We start from the raw sequence: 16,295 nt of genomic DNA on the forward strand, positions 1-16,295 counted from the left end.
AGATTCAGTTTGTTTGATTATGCTGGTTTGTGATGACAACTTCTGTACAGTATATAATGTTCATTTTTTTGTTCAACAATTAATGTGAATTCTTCTTCATGGGAAAATAAGACATCCCCTGAAAATAACACCTAGCGCATCTTTGCAAGCAAAAATTAATACAGTAGAGTCTCACTAATCCAAGCCTCGCTTATCCAAGTTTCTGGATTATCCAAGCCATTTTTGTAGTCAATGTTTTCAATATATCGTGATATTTTGGTGCTAAATTACTAAATACAGTAATTACAGCATAACATTACTGCGTGTTGAACTACTTTTTCTGTCAAATTTGTTGCATGACATCATGTTTTGGTGCTTAATTTGTAAAATCATAACCTAATTTGATGTTTAATAGGCTTTTCCTTATTCCCTCCTTATTATCCAAGATATTCGCTTATCCAAGCCTCAGCCGCGGCTGAGGGGGAAAAGGAAGGGGCCTGAGGCTGTCAGGAATGGTGGGAGTTGGAGTCCAAAACACTTGGAGGGCCCAAGTCCCCCTTTTGCATCCACACTGTGGAATTAAATGCGGGTCGGGCACCCCTGGTTAAAAACTATGGGGTCCTGAGAGCTGCATTTTGGTCCCAAAAAGCTGAGGGAATCTTTAAACTATACCTCCCATCATCCCGTCTCATCCAGCTGCCTCAATGGCCAACCGGAAGCTCTCTCTCCCTCTCACTCCAAGGTGCTCTAGGGCTTTCCTCGCTAGCGGGAGGGAGGCGCCGGAAGTGACGTCGTTGGAACTTTTGCGCGGGAATCAAAGTGACTGGACGGCCGATTGGAAGGAGGTGTGTTGTGTTTGTGTGGAGAGTGTTGTGTTGTCTGTTACTCAAATAAACAAGCCTACCATCAAACTGTGGTGGTTTAGTGGATTGTTATTGTTATTATTACAGTAGAGTCTCGCTTATCCAACGTAAACGGGCCGGCAGAATGTTGGATAAGCAAATATGTTGGATAATAAGGAGAGATTAAGGAAAAGCCTATTAAACATTGAATTAGGTTATGATTTTATAAATTAAGCATCAAAACATCATGTTATACAACAAATTTGACAGAAAAAGTAGTTCAATACACAGTAATGCTATGTAGTAATTACTGTATTTACGAATTTAGCACCAAAATATCATGATACAGTAGAGTCTCACTTATCCAACATAAACGGGCCGGCAGAATGTTGGATAAGCGAATATGTTGGATAATAAGGAGGCATTAAGGAAAGGCCTATTAAACAATAAATTAGGTTATGATTTTACAAATGAAGTACCGAAACATCGTTTTATACAACAAATTTGACAGAAAAAGTAGTTCATTACACATTAATGCTATGTAGTAATTACTGTATTACTAATTTAGCACCAAAATATCATGATACAGTAGAGTCTCACTTATCCAACATAAACGGGCCGGCAGAATGTTGGATAAGCGAATATGTTGGATAATAAGGAGGCATTAAGGAAAGGCCTATTAAACAATAAATTAGGTTATGATTTTACAAATGAAGTACCGAAACATCGTGTTATACAACAAATTTGACAGAAAAAGTAGTTCATTACACATTAATGCTATGTAGTAATTACTGTATTACTAATTTAGCACCAAAATATCATGATATATTGAAAACATTGACTACAAAAATGCGTTGGATAATCCAGAACGTTGGATAAGCGAGGTTTGGATAAGTGAGACTCTACTGTATTTAAAAATATAACTATTTTTTGGGTTGCTGTGAGTTCCTGGTTAAGTCCCAGAAGCATTCTCTCCTGACGTTTCGCCTGCGTCTGTGGCAGGCATCCTCAGAGGTTGTGAATTCTAGGAAAGTGGCGTTCATCTATCTGTGGAATAATGTCCAGGGTGGGAGAAGAAAGAACTCTTTGTCTGTTTGAGGCAAGTGTGAATGTTGCAGTTGGCCACCTTGATTAGCATTGAATGGCCTTGCGGCTTCAAAGCCTGGCTGCTTCCTGCCTGGGGGAGAATCCTTTGTTGGGAGGTGTTAGCTGGCCCTGATTGTTTCTTGTCTGGAATTCCTCTGTTTTCTGAGTGTTGTTCTTTATTTACTGTTCCTTGGCGATACAGTATTTTAATTTTTAATTTTTTGTGTATCTTCTCTTCTTTTTTTTTCCAGGCCATTTGGGGCAAAGTAGCTGTTTAAAACCCAGTGGCTTAAACATTAGAAGCAGTAGTTCCTTTAATAATAATAATAATAATAATAATAATAATAATAACAATAATAATAATACAGTAGAGTGTCACTTATCCAAGACTCGCTTATCCAATGTTTTGGATTATCCAACGCATTTTTCAATACATCGTGACATTTTTGTGCTAAATTTGTAAATACAATAATTACTACATAGCATTACTGTGTATTGAACTACTTTTTCTGTCACATTTGTTGTATAACATGATGTTTTGGTGCTTAATTTGTAAAATCATAACCTAATTTGATGTTTAATAGGCTTTTCCTTAATCTCTCCTCATTATCCAACATATTCGCTTATCCAACGTTCTGCCGGCCCGTTTACGTTTGATAAGCGAGATTCTACTGTATTTTAATTTTTTGTGTATCTTCTCTTTTTTTCAGGCAATTTGGGGAAAAATAGCTGTTTAAAACCCAGCTGCTTAAACATTAGAAGCAGTAGTTCCTTTAATAATAATAATAATAATAATAACAACAACAACAACAACAACTTTATTTTTGTATCCCGCCACCATCCCTCCGAAGGGACTCTGGGCGGCTCACATGGGGACGAGGCCAACATATAGCATAGATTTAAAATACAGTACATGAATTAAAATAGTATTAACAAAATAAATATACAACAGCATAAAATTTATTTTATTTTTTATTTATTACAATACTTATATCCCGCCCTTCTCACCCATAGGGGACTCAGGGCGGCATAAAATACAGTAATTACTTTAAAACCTGGTCTCAAGTACAGCATATGTGGAGGGTGACTAGTGCAGGGCTCTAAGTAGGGTTCGTGGGAAGACTTTAGACTTTCTCTTTTTACAGCATTCAGCTCTTAAAGCCTCCTTCGCTCTGAGATATTTTACTCCTTTCCTTAGGACCATGGCATCCGTTGATGAAGATGAATGTATTATTTTGAGTAGCAATGACAAAGCTGAGGATCTGTTGGATTATTTCGTTTTCTTGGTTAAACATTCAGGTAAGACTTGTTTTCCTGTGCTCCAAGATATAGGGCTCGTAGACCGGTTGTGACCCTCCAAGGTCATTTACCTGGCCCCCGCCCTCAATGTTTTGACTTAGGCTTGCCTAAAGTCTGAAATTACTTGAAGGCACACAACAACAACAATCCTAATTTATCTGACCATCTCATTGGCCAGAAGCAGTCCCACACTTCCCATTGAAATCCTGATAAGTTTATGTTAGTTAAAATTGTTCCTATTTTTAAATATTGCATTGTTCTTTCGTTTTTCTTTTGTTTTTGCACTACAAATAAGACATGCGCAGTGTGCACAGGAATTTGTTCGTATTTTTTTTTTCAAATGATAATTTGCCCCCTCAACAGTCTGAAGGATTGTGGACCAGCCTTCTGCTTAAAAAGTTTGAGGACCCCTGTTCTAGGGCTTCGAGTAGTCCTTTCTGATTTTGTTGTTTTGCGTTCTGAGGGTTTCTTCAGGGGTGAAAAAGAAATGAAGAATCCGTACATGTAAATATAGTGGATCCTTGAGATCTGTTAGGGTTTGGCCCCAAGATCCTCCAATCTGTTCTGTTGTATACCATGTTGTCCCTAATATAACACTATGTAACATGATTTTTATTCCTGGGTTATAAATGTTATTTCCTAATTGGGTCTATCATAAAAACACGGAAAAAAATTGATTAAACTTCAAAAACCTTGTTTCTGCGGGACATCTTGCAGCACATTTTCCTCTAGTTTTTCATTGAATATCACACCGAGTCTCAACCAATTCATCATAGTTTGGGACAGCCACAAAAATGAAATTTTTGGAATATAAAAACTATGTTCAAAGTAGGTATCACAAAATTAAACAGAAAATAACTTTTTCAAAACAAGAACAGATTTTTTTTTCAAATTTTGTTACATAGTGTGTAAAGGGCAAACGGACTATATAACATATCAGAGGGCTACAGCAAGGTATGCTGACACATCGGTCTAATGTTTAGAAAAATCAAGTCTCGTTTTGGGGAGAATTTCCCTCCAAATATTTTCAAGCCATGGTTAATTCAATCTATAGATGCAGAAGGGTGCTTAAAAAATCCCAAGGCAACAAAACTCTGGAAGCAGCTAATTCTTATACTAAGGAGGGTCTTTGGGCTGACAGTCTTTTAAATTGCCTTTTAAAGTTGTTTTTTTTTAAGTGAAATGATCCCCACAATGTTTATCCTTTATAGAAGATTTACCCTTGGAGGAAGGCACAGTTGAAGTTGTGGATGAAGATGTGATGGTCACTTTCTGCAAGAAACCAAAGCTGATGGCTCACGCGAGACATGACTGCACGAGCAACTTCTTCGAGTATGTGCCTTCGTGCAGATGTGCTTAAGGCTAAAATATTACCAACTGGGGCTAGCTATAAGGAGCATACCATGTCCCTATTGAAGCAGCTCTGCTGGCTTCCGATACGTTTCCAGACCCAATTCAAAATGCAGGTTACCACCTATAAAGCCCTATACGCTTCGAGTCCAACCTATCTTTGAGACTGCATCGCCTTCTGTCAGTCAGTGTAGGCTTTGAGATCTGCTGGGGAGATTATTCTGATCTTGAAAATCTGATTCCTCATCAGAATCTTCATCAGTAGCTTCACACTCTTCTCTTTATAATTTACCGAGTTCTTGATTCGTTTATTGATTTGTTTACATATTACTGTTGGCATTGTTGTCATTATGTATTTTGTTGTGAGCCACCCCAAGTCCCTTCGGGGAGATGGTGGCAGGGTATAAATAAAGCTTATTATTATTATTATTATTATTATTATTATTATTTATTAAAAGCTTTGTCCAGCTATAAATAATAAATAAAGTTTCATTCATTTATTCATTCACTAGCTGTGCCCGGCCACGCGTTGCTGTGGCGAAGTATGGTGATATGGGAAATAAAGTATTGAGGTATTGGTGGTAGTTAAGGTAAAGGTTAAAGGTTTTCCCCTGACGGAGCTTAGCCTTCTAACAGGCAGCAATTGGATAAAAACAATTATTCCTCTCCCTCTAATTAGGACTTCATTTTTCTTTTCTTTTTGTTGTATGAACGTAGAGGCATGGATGAGGGGTTGTGCTGCCAAGTTTAGTGTTTCTGGCATGTGTAGTTTTGTTGTTTTGTCCTAGGCCGAAATTTCATTACCCTTTTATATATATAGATTTGCAGCACTTTAAAGTGCTTTTGCGAGCCGCCCCAAGTCCCTTCAAGGAGATGGTGGCAGGGTATTAATAAAGTATTATTATTATTTATTTATTAAAAGGCTTATCCAGCTATAAATAATAAATCAAGTTTCATTCATTCATGTGCAGCACTTTAAAATGCTTTTGTGAGCCGCCCCAAGTCCCTTCAGGGAGATGACGGCGGGGTATAAATAAAGTTTATTATTATTATTTATTTTTAAAGGCCTTATCTAACTAAACAGAGTCTATAAGTCAAGGTGAAAGGGAGGGAAGCTCCTGAAAACTCAACCACTGAAAAGTGACCTCTCCCTTTCTTCCAGGCGTGCGGAGTGTGAGACATCCCGTCCCCTCGGGAGAAACGCGGAAACCTGTGACGAATGCTACTGCTACATTTGCAACAAGCAAGCCACGGAGGTAAGGAGGTGGCCCTTGAAACTGCTCAGCCAGAGAGGTCCTGGGACTCACTGAACTACAGACTCCAGAATTCTGCAGCAGGGAGCAAAAAGGCTTTAAAATGAACTGTTTTTCTTGTGTAAGCTGCCCCGAGTTCCTTCAGGGAGATGGAGGCGGGGTACAAGAATAAAGTTATTATTATTAGTATTATTATTATTATTATTGACACAACGACATATTATGACACAGCAAACAAGATAGATATGCTGGATTTCATATCACAAAATCACAAGTCGAACACTTCCCAATCATTATTATTATTATTATTATTTGTGTGTGATGAGGTCCACAGTGAGGTTAAAGCAGGCATGGGCAACCTTCGGCCTCCCAGTAGGCTCTTAGGAATTGCAGGAATTGAAGTCCAAAACACCTGGAGGGCCCAAGTTTGCCCATGCCTGGGTTAAAGGAAGATATTGCTGAAAACCTGGTGATCAAAATGTTTAAAGAAAAATTAAATGAGCGATTGTATCAAAACATCACCACTGGAGGTGAAATCTTCTATGGGGAGGATGTTTATATATTTTGATGGCCGTTTAAAAGCCCACAAGAACTGGGCCCTGTAAAAAGAACAGCTGGTTGTACGATTAGATGAAACAAAGGGATGTTCTGAGCACAATGTTGGATTACATCTCTGCACCACGTGACCCCCAGCGGCCGGCTCAGATGGCTTTTTGAAAGGATTAAATCCACTTGTGGCAGAAGTGTCCTGGAGCCGTTGTGCGCTCTACCGAGGACAGAAAAGCTTTGCGCGTCCAGATGTTTCAGCCAGCAGCTGCCATCATTTCCTTATTCTTGGCTTCACTGGCATTGGATTATGAGAACTGGAATCCAGAACCTCTGGATCACAGAACACATACATGGCAAACATTCAATGCCGATTATAGCAATGACAAGACAGACAACAGATAGAGATATATATAGGCTTTCCCATCTTTCGGCATCTTCGGAGGCTGTGCTCGCTTCCAGCCACCGGAGGAGTGCTGTCGCTCCATCTCCCTGCCAAAGAGCTTTCTTTGTTCATAAACTTCCTCCTTTTTCTGATCAAATCTCAAACCTCCCTGCTAGGCTTGCTCAAATAATTCGATTTCCCCGTTACCCGTTATTAATTCGTTATTTTCGTTTGTTTTGAAGCAATATACGGCCTTGATTGTCCACACGTCTGGATATCGCGGTTTCGAATCGCGAGAGGCCGTTTTTTCTTATTTCGTCGTTTTTTTCGTTAGGAAAAAAAAGCTTTTGCAAATCACCCAAACTCCCACCATTCAGGCCCTTTCTTTTTGCCCCTCAGCAAAAGGGGCGTCATGGGCTCAGCCAATGGGAGGGGGCGAGGGGGAAGGAGGCCGAGGAGGAGGAGGAAGACGGAGGGGGGAAATGGCCGCCGCCGCCTCGCCTCAGCTCAGGCCTGGTGTCTCTCTGTGAGGCGGGAAGGCGGCGGATGGAGCCGGGAATGGAGAGACCGAGAGAGACAGAGAGGGGCCCGGCGGTGAGGTTTTGACGTCTGTGCGAAGCTAGGCAAGTGGGGTTTATATATCTGTGGAAGGTCCAGGGTGGGAGAAAGAACTCTTGTCTGTGGGAGGCAAGTGTGAATGTTGCAATTGGTCACCTTGATTAGCATTGAATAGCCTTGCAGCTTCAAAGCCTGGCTGCTTCCTACCTGGGGGAATCCTTTGTTGGGAGGTATTAGCTGGCCCTGATTGTTTCCTGTCTGGAATTCCCATTTTCTGGGTGTTGTTGTTTTACTGTCCTGATTTTAGCTTTTCTGTAGCTAAAAATGCATATAAAATTGATTCTATAGGGAGGATAAATGATTGGATTTCAACTCCTACAGCTTGGCTTTCTCTGCCAATAATGGTACCCATCTTGGATATTGTAAGGGATTTTTTATTATTATTATTATTATTATTATTATTATTATTATTATTATTATTATTATTAGACCTTGCTCCCAGGAAGGTGCCTTCGCTGTGGCTCCCAACTTATCTATCTATCTACCTTTCCACATATTCTCCACATTGTGTGTATGTGTATGTATATTATATATACATGAGCCCCGATGGCGAAGTGTGTTAAAGCACTGAGCTGCTGAACTTGCAGACCGAAAGGTCCCAGGTTCAAATCCCGGGAGCAGAGTGAGTGCCCGCTGTTAGCTCCAGCTTCTGCCAACCTAGCAGCTTGAAAACATGCCAATGTGAGTAGATCAATAGGTACCGCTCTGGCGGGAAGGTAATGGCACTCCATGTAGTCATGCCGGCCACATGACCTTGGAGGTGTCTATGGACAACACTGGCTCTTGGGCTTAGAAATGGAGATGAGCACCAACCCCCAGAGTCAGACATGACTGAACTTAACGTCAAGGGATACCTTTACCTTTACCTATACACACACACACACAAACACACACACACATATGCAGGGACTATATATATATATACACAGTATATATCACACACACACCAATTTAACAAGGTTTCAGCCACAAAAACAAAGTTTCTGAAGTAGAACAATGACTTTCACAGTAAAGACAACCCAATTTAACAGGAAATAAGACTTTCAAACCAGGAACAGATTTCTGCAATTATTAAAAAATGGTTTATTATAAAAGCTATGAAAATTCGCCAAAAATCAGAGGATAAGGGAAACGTTCCAAATTTTGGTGAGCTATCAGTGTTAAATGTGTTCTACCACTGTACCAAGTTTGAGGAAGATCACTCAAAAAATGAGGGTGGGAGAGTCCTGTAAAGTCCTCTCCCTCTGTGCTGTTTTTGGGAATTGCGCATGCGCGTCCGCCATTAACGAATTAATTTAGAAAATAACGAATTTTCGTTAATTTCGAATTCTTTTGGGGGCAAAATTCGGAAATACCTTCAAAAACGAAACGCTGCCCCCCTCTACTTTTGCAATGAGTTTAGAATCAAATTTTTCGTGGATCGATCAAGCCTACTCCCTGCTTTAATGCGGTTCCTATTTATCTACTCATATTTGTTTTCGAACTACTAGGTAGGCAGAAGCTGAGCTAAAGGTCAGGAGCTCACCCTGACCTGGGCTTCGAACTCTCCAGTGGCAAGATTTAATGCAGCTTGGTGATTAATCTGCTGTGCTAAAGCCTGGCCCTTTATGCATATGTATGTAATATGTATAAGCTTTGACATATGCTTTCATGGCTGCATTTTAACTTTGTTTTAATATGTGATTTTATAGATGTACTTGCCTATGTTGTGTCCCGCCTTGAGCCGAAAGGAGAGGCAGCTAAATAATAATAATAATAATAATAATAATAATAATAATAATAATAATAATAACAATAACAACAAGTAAAACAAGCAGTAAAAGAAGAAGAACATGCCCTGGCAGAATATGTAAAGCAAAGTGAAGAACCTGCTTAGATTGAAGTCAAAAATCAGAAACTCCTCAAAGCACAGCAGACAAAAAACCAGTACAAGAAAACCACACTACAAACTAGAGCTGACAGTTAGCACAACAAAACATTGCATGGAAAGTTCCTTGACAAAATTGAAGGAAAAGCTGATAAGGAGAAGACCTGGCTCTGGCTCACGAATGGGACCCTGAAGAAGGAGACAGAAGGCCTGACAGTCGCAATGACAAAAAACAACAGGAAAAACTCAGCCGCTATCAGGACCTCAAGATTGAACAAGTCTTTGCTCTGGCAGAAACCAGTGCAGGTGGTCCCGGTGGTGATGGGCACACTGGGTGCCATGCCAAAAGATCTCAGCCGGCATTTAGAAACAATAGACATAGACAAAATTATGATCTGCCAACTGCAAAAAGCCACCCTGCTGGGATCTGCGCGCATCATCCGAAAATACATCACACAGTCCTAGACACCTGGGAAGTGCTCGACTTGTGATTTTGTGATACAAAATCCAGCATATCCATCTTGTTTGCTGTGTCATACAATATAATAATAATAATAATAATAATAATAATAATAATAATAATAATGCTATTTTGAAAGGGTCTGCGGAGGACAACTGTGACCTTTAGGCTTTTTGGGTAGAGTGGGTGTCATTCCATACCTGTTACATATTGCAGAAGCAGCCAATAATTGGTGCTTCATATATCTCACAACCTCTGAGGATGCCTGCCATAGATGTGGGCGAAACGTCAGGAGAGAATACTTCTGGAATATGGCCATACAGCCTGCCAAACAAAAAACAACCCTATGATTCCGGCCATGAAAGTCTTCGACAACAGATCAGTGCTTCAGATTGTGCTTTCTTTAAAAAGCTGGTAAATCCCAGGCTTCATCTTGAAATGAAGTGGGATGTCATCCCAATCTTAATAAAATTGAATTATTATTATTACTATTTATTTCTGCCCTCAGTGCAAATATTGGGTGACCCCTTCGCAGTGCCACTGCAACGCTCACAATAAAAGTGCATACTGGAAGCGTCAATGGAACGTTGCCCTCACTGGAGGACTGGGCGGATTCAACTTGAACCCCTCCAAAATTGATGCTGATGTTCAACGCGCAGGTGAGTGCCCGGCAGCAAAGGGACCTCAGTGCCGCTAAGCCAGATATGGGCAAACTTAGGTCCTGCAGGTGTTTTGGACTCCAACTCCCACCATTCCTAACAGCCTCAGGCCCCTTCCTTTGCCCCCTCAGCCGCTTAAGCCTGAGGCTGTTAGGAATGGTGGGAGTTGGAGTCCAAAACACTTGCAGGGCCCAAGTTTGTCCACACCTGCGCTAAGCCTTCAGTGCACAGCTTTCCAAACATTTCATGTTGGTTATGCACCATTTGTATACATGCATCATTTCACAACACAGTCATTCAGTTTTACTAGCAAAACAGAAGTTAAACCAACCCTTTATGACAGGTATAGTCACATACATAAGCTATGTAGAGCAGGGGTCCCCAAACTAAGGCCCGGGGGCCGGATGCGGCCCTCCGAGGTCATTTACCTGGCCCCCACCCTCAGTTTTATAATATAATATATTGTATATACATATAATATTGATAATAATATTATAATGTAATACAATATAACACTAATAATAATACCATATAATAATATTAATTATATATTCTATATTACATATAATATTACTAATAATATTACAGTATAGTGGTATAGTTCAATATAGTAATACATAATGCTAATATTGTGCTATGCTAATAATATAATATATTGTATGTACATATAATTTGTAAGTCACTCTGAGTCCCCTTTGGGGCGAGAAGGCTGTGATACAAATGTAGTAAATAAATGCAGTAAGTAAATAAATAATAAATAAATACATTTTAGACTTAGGCTCGGCCAAAGTCTGAAATGACTTGAAGGCACACAACAACAACAACAACAACAATCCTAATTAACTTGACTATCTCATTGGCCAGAAGCAGGAGCACACTTCCCATTGAAATCCTGATAAATGTATGTTGGGTTAAAATTGTTTTTATTTTTAAATATTGTATTGTTCTTTCATTGTTCTTGTTGTTGTTGTTGTTGTTGTTTTTGCACTACAAATAAGACATGTGCAGTGTGCATCGGAATTTGTTTGTATTTTTTTTTCAAATGATAATCCGGCCCCTCAACAGTCTGAAGGATTGTGGACCGGCCCACAGATTAAAAAGTTTGAGGACCCCTGGTGTGGAGACACAAACTATTTCATGAAAAAATATGTGATTTTATTGTCTATTTCACAGAGGCTTATTCTTAAGGTTCGTGTGACACAATTACACACTGAATCTGACATGTCACACAGTTTGGAAAGCTCTGCTTTAGTAACTTAATAGCAGAAGTATTTTAGAATTGCATGACTTTCTTCCACCCAGGTCACTGGTGAACACAGAAGCCCCTTTCACTTCCTCATTTGCAGAAAGGGGACCAGGAGATTATCTTAAAAATTCAGGTTTGCCCCAAGCTAGAGTATAGTACCGTCTGCACTGCCATTATAATGAAAAAGCATTATATAGTCAGTGTAGACTCATAATCCAATTCAGTCTCGTTATATGTGGTATAGATTGGGCCTGTGTGGCAATTGTTTCTTCCTGAAGCAGAATTTTATCCTGAAGATTTTAAAATAGCCTGTTTTTTTAGTAACAGTGATTATCATAATAATAATAATCAATAGTAATTTTATTTAATAATAATAGAAATGCATCTGTGACTATCCACTTCTTGTTTTGATTTTGGATATTGACAAAATATTTCCCTCTGCAAAACCGAATCATGGAGGAAGGGCAGTTTTTCTAAGGTTTTAGATAATAAATAACCGTCTTAAGTGAATCTGCATGCTGCTTTGTTAACACTTGCCATCTTGCCCCATTCTCTGCCTTAGGAGCCCTCCTGCAGGAATTCAACCGTGAGGTTTCAGTGAAATATGGTAAATATCTGGCTGGCGAGATAATCTCTCTGAATTGCAGTCATTGTAGTTGCCAGCAAAATTTGGACCCTGGACTGTGTTATACCTGCGACTGCCTCCAGCAACCCATCACTTACAGGTGAAAACGTCCAAAGTGCCATAGAATATGCAACCCTATTAAAACATTAATGTAACATGTACTATATGTCAGGCCTGTAGCGAGGGGGCGGTTTTAGGGGTTCAACCCCCCCCCCCTAAAATTTTTCAGGTTATAAAAAAAAACCTGGTTTACTCATGAATTTTAACTGGTTAACCAAATCCCCATGCTAAGTCTATGAGACGCAAAACATTAAGAGTCCCTCCAGGCACTATTTCAAGCAGATATTGACAGGTTTGTAGTGGGGAGAGGTGTGTGCTAGGGGTTCAACCCCCCCCCCCCGAAATTTTCAAAACCCCTCCCGAAATTTTTTTCTGGCTACGGCCCTGCTATATGTAGATCCTATTTGAACTATTTTATAGTTTTTTAACATCTACAATTGTTCTATGTACCACTTGATATGAATTTCCAAACTGAACATTGACATTAAACTTTAGATTTGGGGTGCCAGTCCTATTTCTTACTGAATATTTCTGAAATTGTGACTCCATTGGGATTTGTGACTTTTTTTTTTATCCAGATACTCCCCAGTTTCTGATCTCGTGGCGCACTTTCTGGATCAGGCGGAGCAAGAGAAACCCAAAGTAGAAGTCGTGATGCTTTTGGGAGCTGCCAAGGAGATCTTGTACCAAGAAAGCCCTGCTCTGTAAGTAATGCATGAGGTTTTGCCGAGCATCCTTTGTTGGGGATTGTAGATGATAGATGGAAGCTCTTACGTGTGCCCATGAGTCCAGAGTCACCCTGCAGAATGATGCACCACTCAGCTTTGCAGAACAAATAACACAGGAACGTTACTAAATCCAAAAGATCAACAGAACAATGGAATTTACAATAGTCCCTCTGATTGCTTACAGAAATCAGTAGTCATAAGAAGTCCTTTCTTAGTCCATAAATCTGCTTCAGTGCAGATTGGCAGCAAACAAGGCCTCAGAAATAGTCAGGCCTCCCTGAGTACAGAGCCATCTTCTTTCCAGCCAATACTCAGTAGACACACACAGAAACCTGTTCAAACTGGTTCTCCAGCAGCAGGACAGCAACAGTTGCAAACCAATTCCCAGGTCCTTGCAAACTCAGCCAATCGGCTTCATGCATTTGATTTTCCAATTAATACACATACAGTATCTTGCAAACCATGACATCCATGGCCCCAGTTTATTCTCATTTGTTTTAGTTTGTGTAGGTCGCTATGTCTTCTGGTTTTGAGGAAGAAGTGCAAAATATAAACGAAAATATTATTTTAGTTCTTATGTTTGTTATTGTTAGTAGTGATACATTTGGAAACCTTGTGGGTTAACCTTTTTGGAGAGAACCCAATGCTGGAAAATAGTAACGAGGATTTATTATATTTTTGCTTCTTTTTTTGGGTCAGGCATTCCCAAATTGTGGATGTTTCAGCAATATTCATCAATTCAGTAACCAATTTAATGAAGAGGTAAGGCATCTCACAACACTCCATTGATTTCCTCTATAATTCAGATTAATAGGTGCAGATTTGTCCCCTGATCCAAATTCATTAAACTTTTATCTAAAGCATGTACAGAATAGACCCCAAATTTTGTGTTGCTTGTCCCAGAAGGTTGGAGCAATTCACTTCCTCGATCCCAATCGTTTGTTAACCAAACGATTCTTTAAAGCCCTTATTAAGGTAAAGGTAAGGTTTTCCCCTGACATTAAGTCCAGTCATGTCCGACTCTGGGGGTTGGTGCTCATCTCCATTTCCAAGCTTGAAAGCCAGCGTTGTCCGTGGACACCTTCAAGGCTATGTGGCCGGCATGACTGCACGGAGTGCCGTTACATTCCTGCCGGAGCGATACCTATGATTCTACTCACATTTGCATGTTTTCAAAATACTAGGTTAGCAGAAGCTGGGGCTAACAGCGGGCGCTCCCCCCGCTCCCCGGATTCAAACCTGTGACCTTTCGGTCCGAAAGTTCAGCTGCTCAGCGCTTTAACACGCGCCACTGAGGGTTCCGAAAGCCCTTATTATTATTGTTACTATTCTTTTTATTCAATTTGTCATTTTCATTTCCTCCAATGTTTGAGAATCACGGGACGACTTCAGAGGCTCCTGGTCCTGAATGACTTCCCGAAACCTCTGTACCAGAAGTTTATCAGTTTCTATCGCTCCCTTCCTTTCCCAGACCACTCCTGTTACTTCCGCAGAAGGTATTTATGTATTTGGATTTTAAATTGTAGTGAAATGCTTTTAATGTGAGCCACTTTGAGTCTCTTGTGTGGAGAGAAAATGTGGGGTATAAATAAACATAATAATAATAATATGTTGTCAAAGGCTTTCATGGCTGGAATCACAGGGTTGCTGTGAGTTTTCCCACTGTATGGCTATAGTCCAGAAGAATTTTCTCCTGATGTTTCGCCCAGGCATCTATGGCAGGCGTCACTACAGTTACGAACAAGATCGGTTCTGTAGGTTTGTTCTTAAGTTGCATTTGTATGTAAGTTGCAACATTCACACCTGCCTCCAACAGACAAAGAGTTCTTTCTCCCACCCTGGACATTAGCCTAGTTTCCAACAGACCTCACAACCTCTGAGGATACCTGCCATAAATGTGGAAGAAATGTCAGGAGAGAATGCTTCTGGAACATGGCTATACAGCCCGGAAAACTCACAACAACCCAGTGATTCCAGCCATGAAAGCCTTCGACAGCACAGAAGATGTTTTATTCTGTTGCCTGACTGCAATCCTGAATATGCTAACTGCACCTTGGCTATTGTATTTTATATGCTTGTTTTTATATGTTTACATGTTTTAAATGTATTTTGATATCGTATTTTATGCTGTACTTGGGCTTGCTCCCCATGTGAGCTGCCCCTAGTACCTTCGGGAGATGGGGCGGGATACAAAAATAACATTGTTATTATTATTATTGACTCTGGGTGCAATTAGTGCACGAGCCCTATGTGTATGTGTGTGTTGGGCCTTAAAGTCACATTCCTGAGCCTGAACAAATTGTTAGGTTCCTTTCTGCATCAGCCGTGATGCCATTAGAGGTATGTTTTGTTGCAAAAGGATTCCCTTCGACACACAGGAGCTATTCTGGCACCTTTGTGGGGTTGTGTAATCAAAGTCTTGGCCACAATGGTACCGCATGGCGAGTGCAAACTATTTGAGAATCCATCTCTCTTAACTAACCAACCTGCCTGTGGTGCAGGCAATGAGAAAACGTGGCATTTACTTTGCTTTTGCCATCTCTAATCCTCTTGCTTTTCCCCTTCCAGTCTGGATTTTATGCCTTGGGACAACACCTTTCTGACTTCCATCTTGAAAGGACAAAATGTTGCCAGCCACGGATTGAAGCGTAGGAAGAAGAAAAAGAAGATAACCCTTTCTGAGATAGTTCCTGTGGTGGAGGCACGGATAGAGAGAATGGAGAGCCAACAGCAGTAAGTTCATAGGTCTGTCAGAAATATTAGAAATTAAATAGGTATTTTTAATTACAAACACGTGAGTCAAGCACTGAAAAAGTTAAATGCATGCAATGACGCAGCAAAAGCTGCAGTTCAATATAAGCAGGTATGTCTGTAGCTTGGTCAGCCTCAGTGTGAGGGAGGCCTCAATGAGAGAAGGCCTCAGTGTTAGTAGGCATCAGTGTGAGAAGGCCTGGTTTGAGACGCTTCAGTGAAAGAAGCCACAGGTTAAAGACCTCAGGTGTCAAGCTCCTGTGTGAAGCTCCTGTGTAAGTTCGTTGGGCGAGGGGGCTCTGTGAGAGCGAAGCTGTTTATCTGCATGAGAAAGAAGCCCAGCATGGAAGCAAAGAAGTAAGTATAATGACTTTTCTTTGTGTTATGGAAACCTTGTAAATAGTAAAGATAAAGGTTTTCCCCTGACGTTAAGTCCAGTTGTGACCGACTCTGGGGGTTGGTGCTCATCTCCATTTCTAAGCCGAAGAGCTGGCGTTGTCCGTAGACACCTCCAAGGTCATGGGGCCGGCATGACTGCATG

The 16,295-nt window shown here is 40.4% G+C and overlaps 1 protein-coding gene across 2 annotated transcripts in view; it reads left to right on the top strand.

The window, feature by feature from the left end:
• Positions 1–357: 357 nt before the first annotated feature.
• The window catches only part of LOC103279847 (uncharacterized), a 32,761-nt gene continuing 16,823 nt past the window's right edge, over positions 358–16,295 (top strand). The window contains exons 1-10 of one of the 2 annotated variants that reach the window (XM_008116810.3): positions 358–824; positions 3,106–3,206; positions 4,418–4,538; positions 5,719–5,812; positions 10,194–10,344; positions 12,153–12,315; positions 12,854–12,979; positions 13,703–13,765; positions 14,377–14,499; positions 15,572–15,736. In XM_008116810.3, the coding sequence (XP_008115017.1) occupies positions 3,110–3,206; positions 4,418–4,538; positions 5,719–5,812; positions 10,194–10,344; positions 12,153–12,315; positions 12,854–12,979; positions 13,703–13,765; positions 14,377–14,499; positions 15,572–15,736 (1,103 nt within the window). In that variant the 5' untranslated portion in view covers positions 358–824; positions 3,106–3,109. Of the gene's footprint in view, positions 825–2,576; positions 3,207–4,417; positions 4,539–5,718; positions 5,813–10,193; positions 10,345–12,152; positions 12,316–12,853; positions 12,980–13,702; positions 13,766–14,376; positions 14,500–15,571; positions 15,737–16,295 lie in introns of those variants that run through there. The other variant, XM_062964330.1, reaches the window with a different exon arrangement.

This window comes from Anolis carolinensis, unplaced genomic scaffold (assembly GCF_035594765.1).
Source record: "Anolis carolinensis isolate JA03-04 unplaced genomic scaffold, rAnoCar3.1.pri scaffold_13, whole genome shotgun sequence".
In the NCBI taxonomy this organism is placed as follows: Eukaryota; Metazoa; Chordata; class Lepidosauria; order Squamata; family Dactyloidae; genus Anolis; species Anolis carolinensis.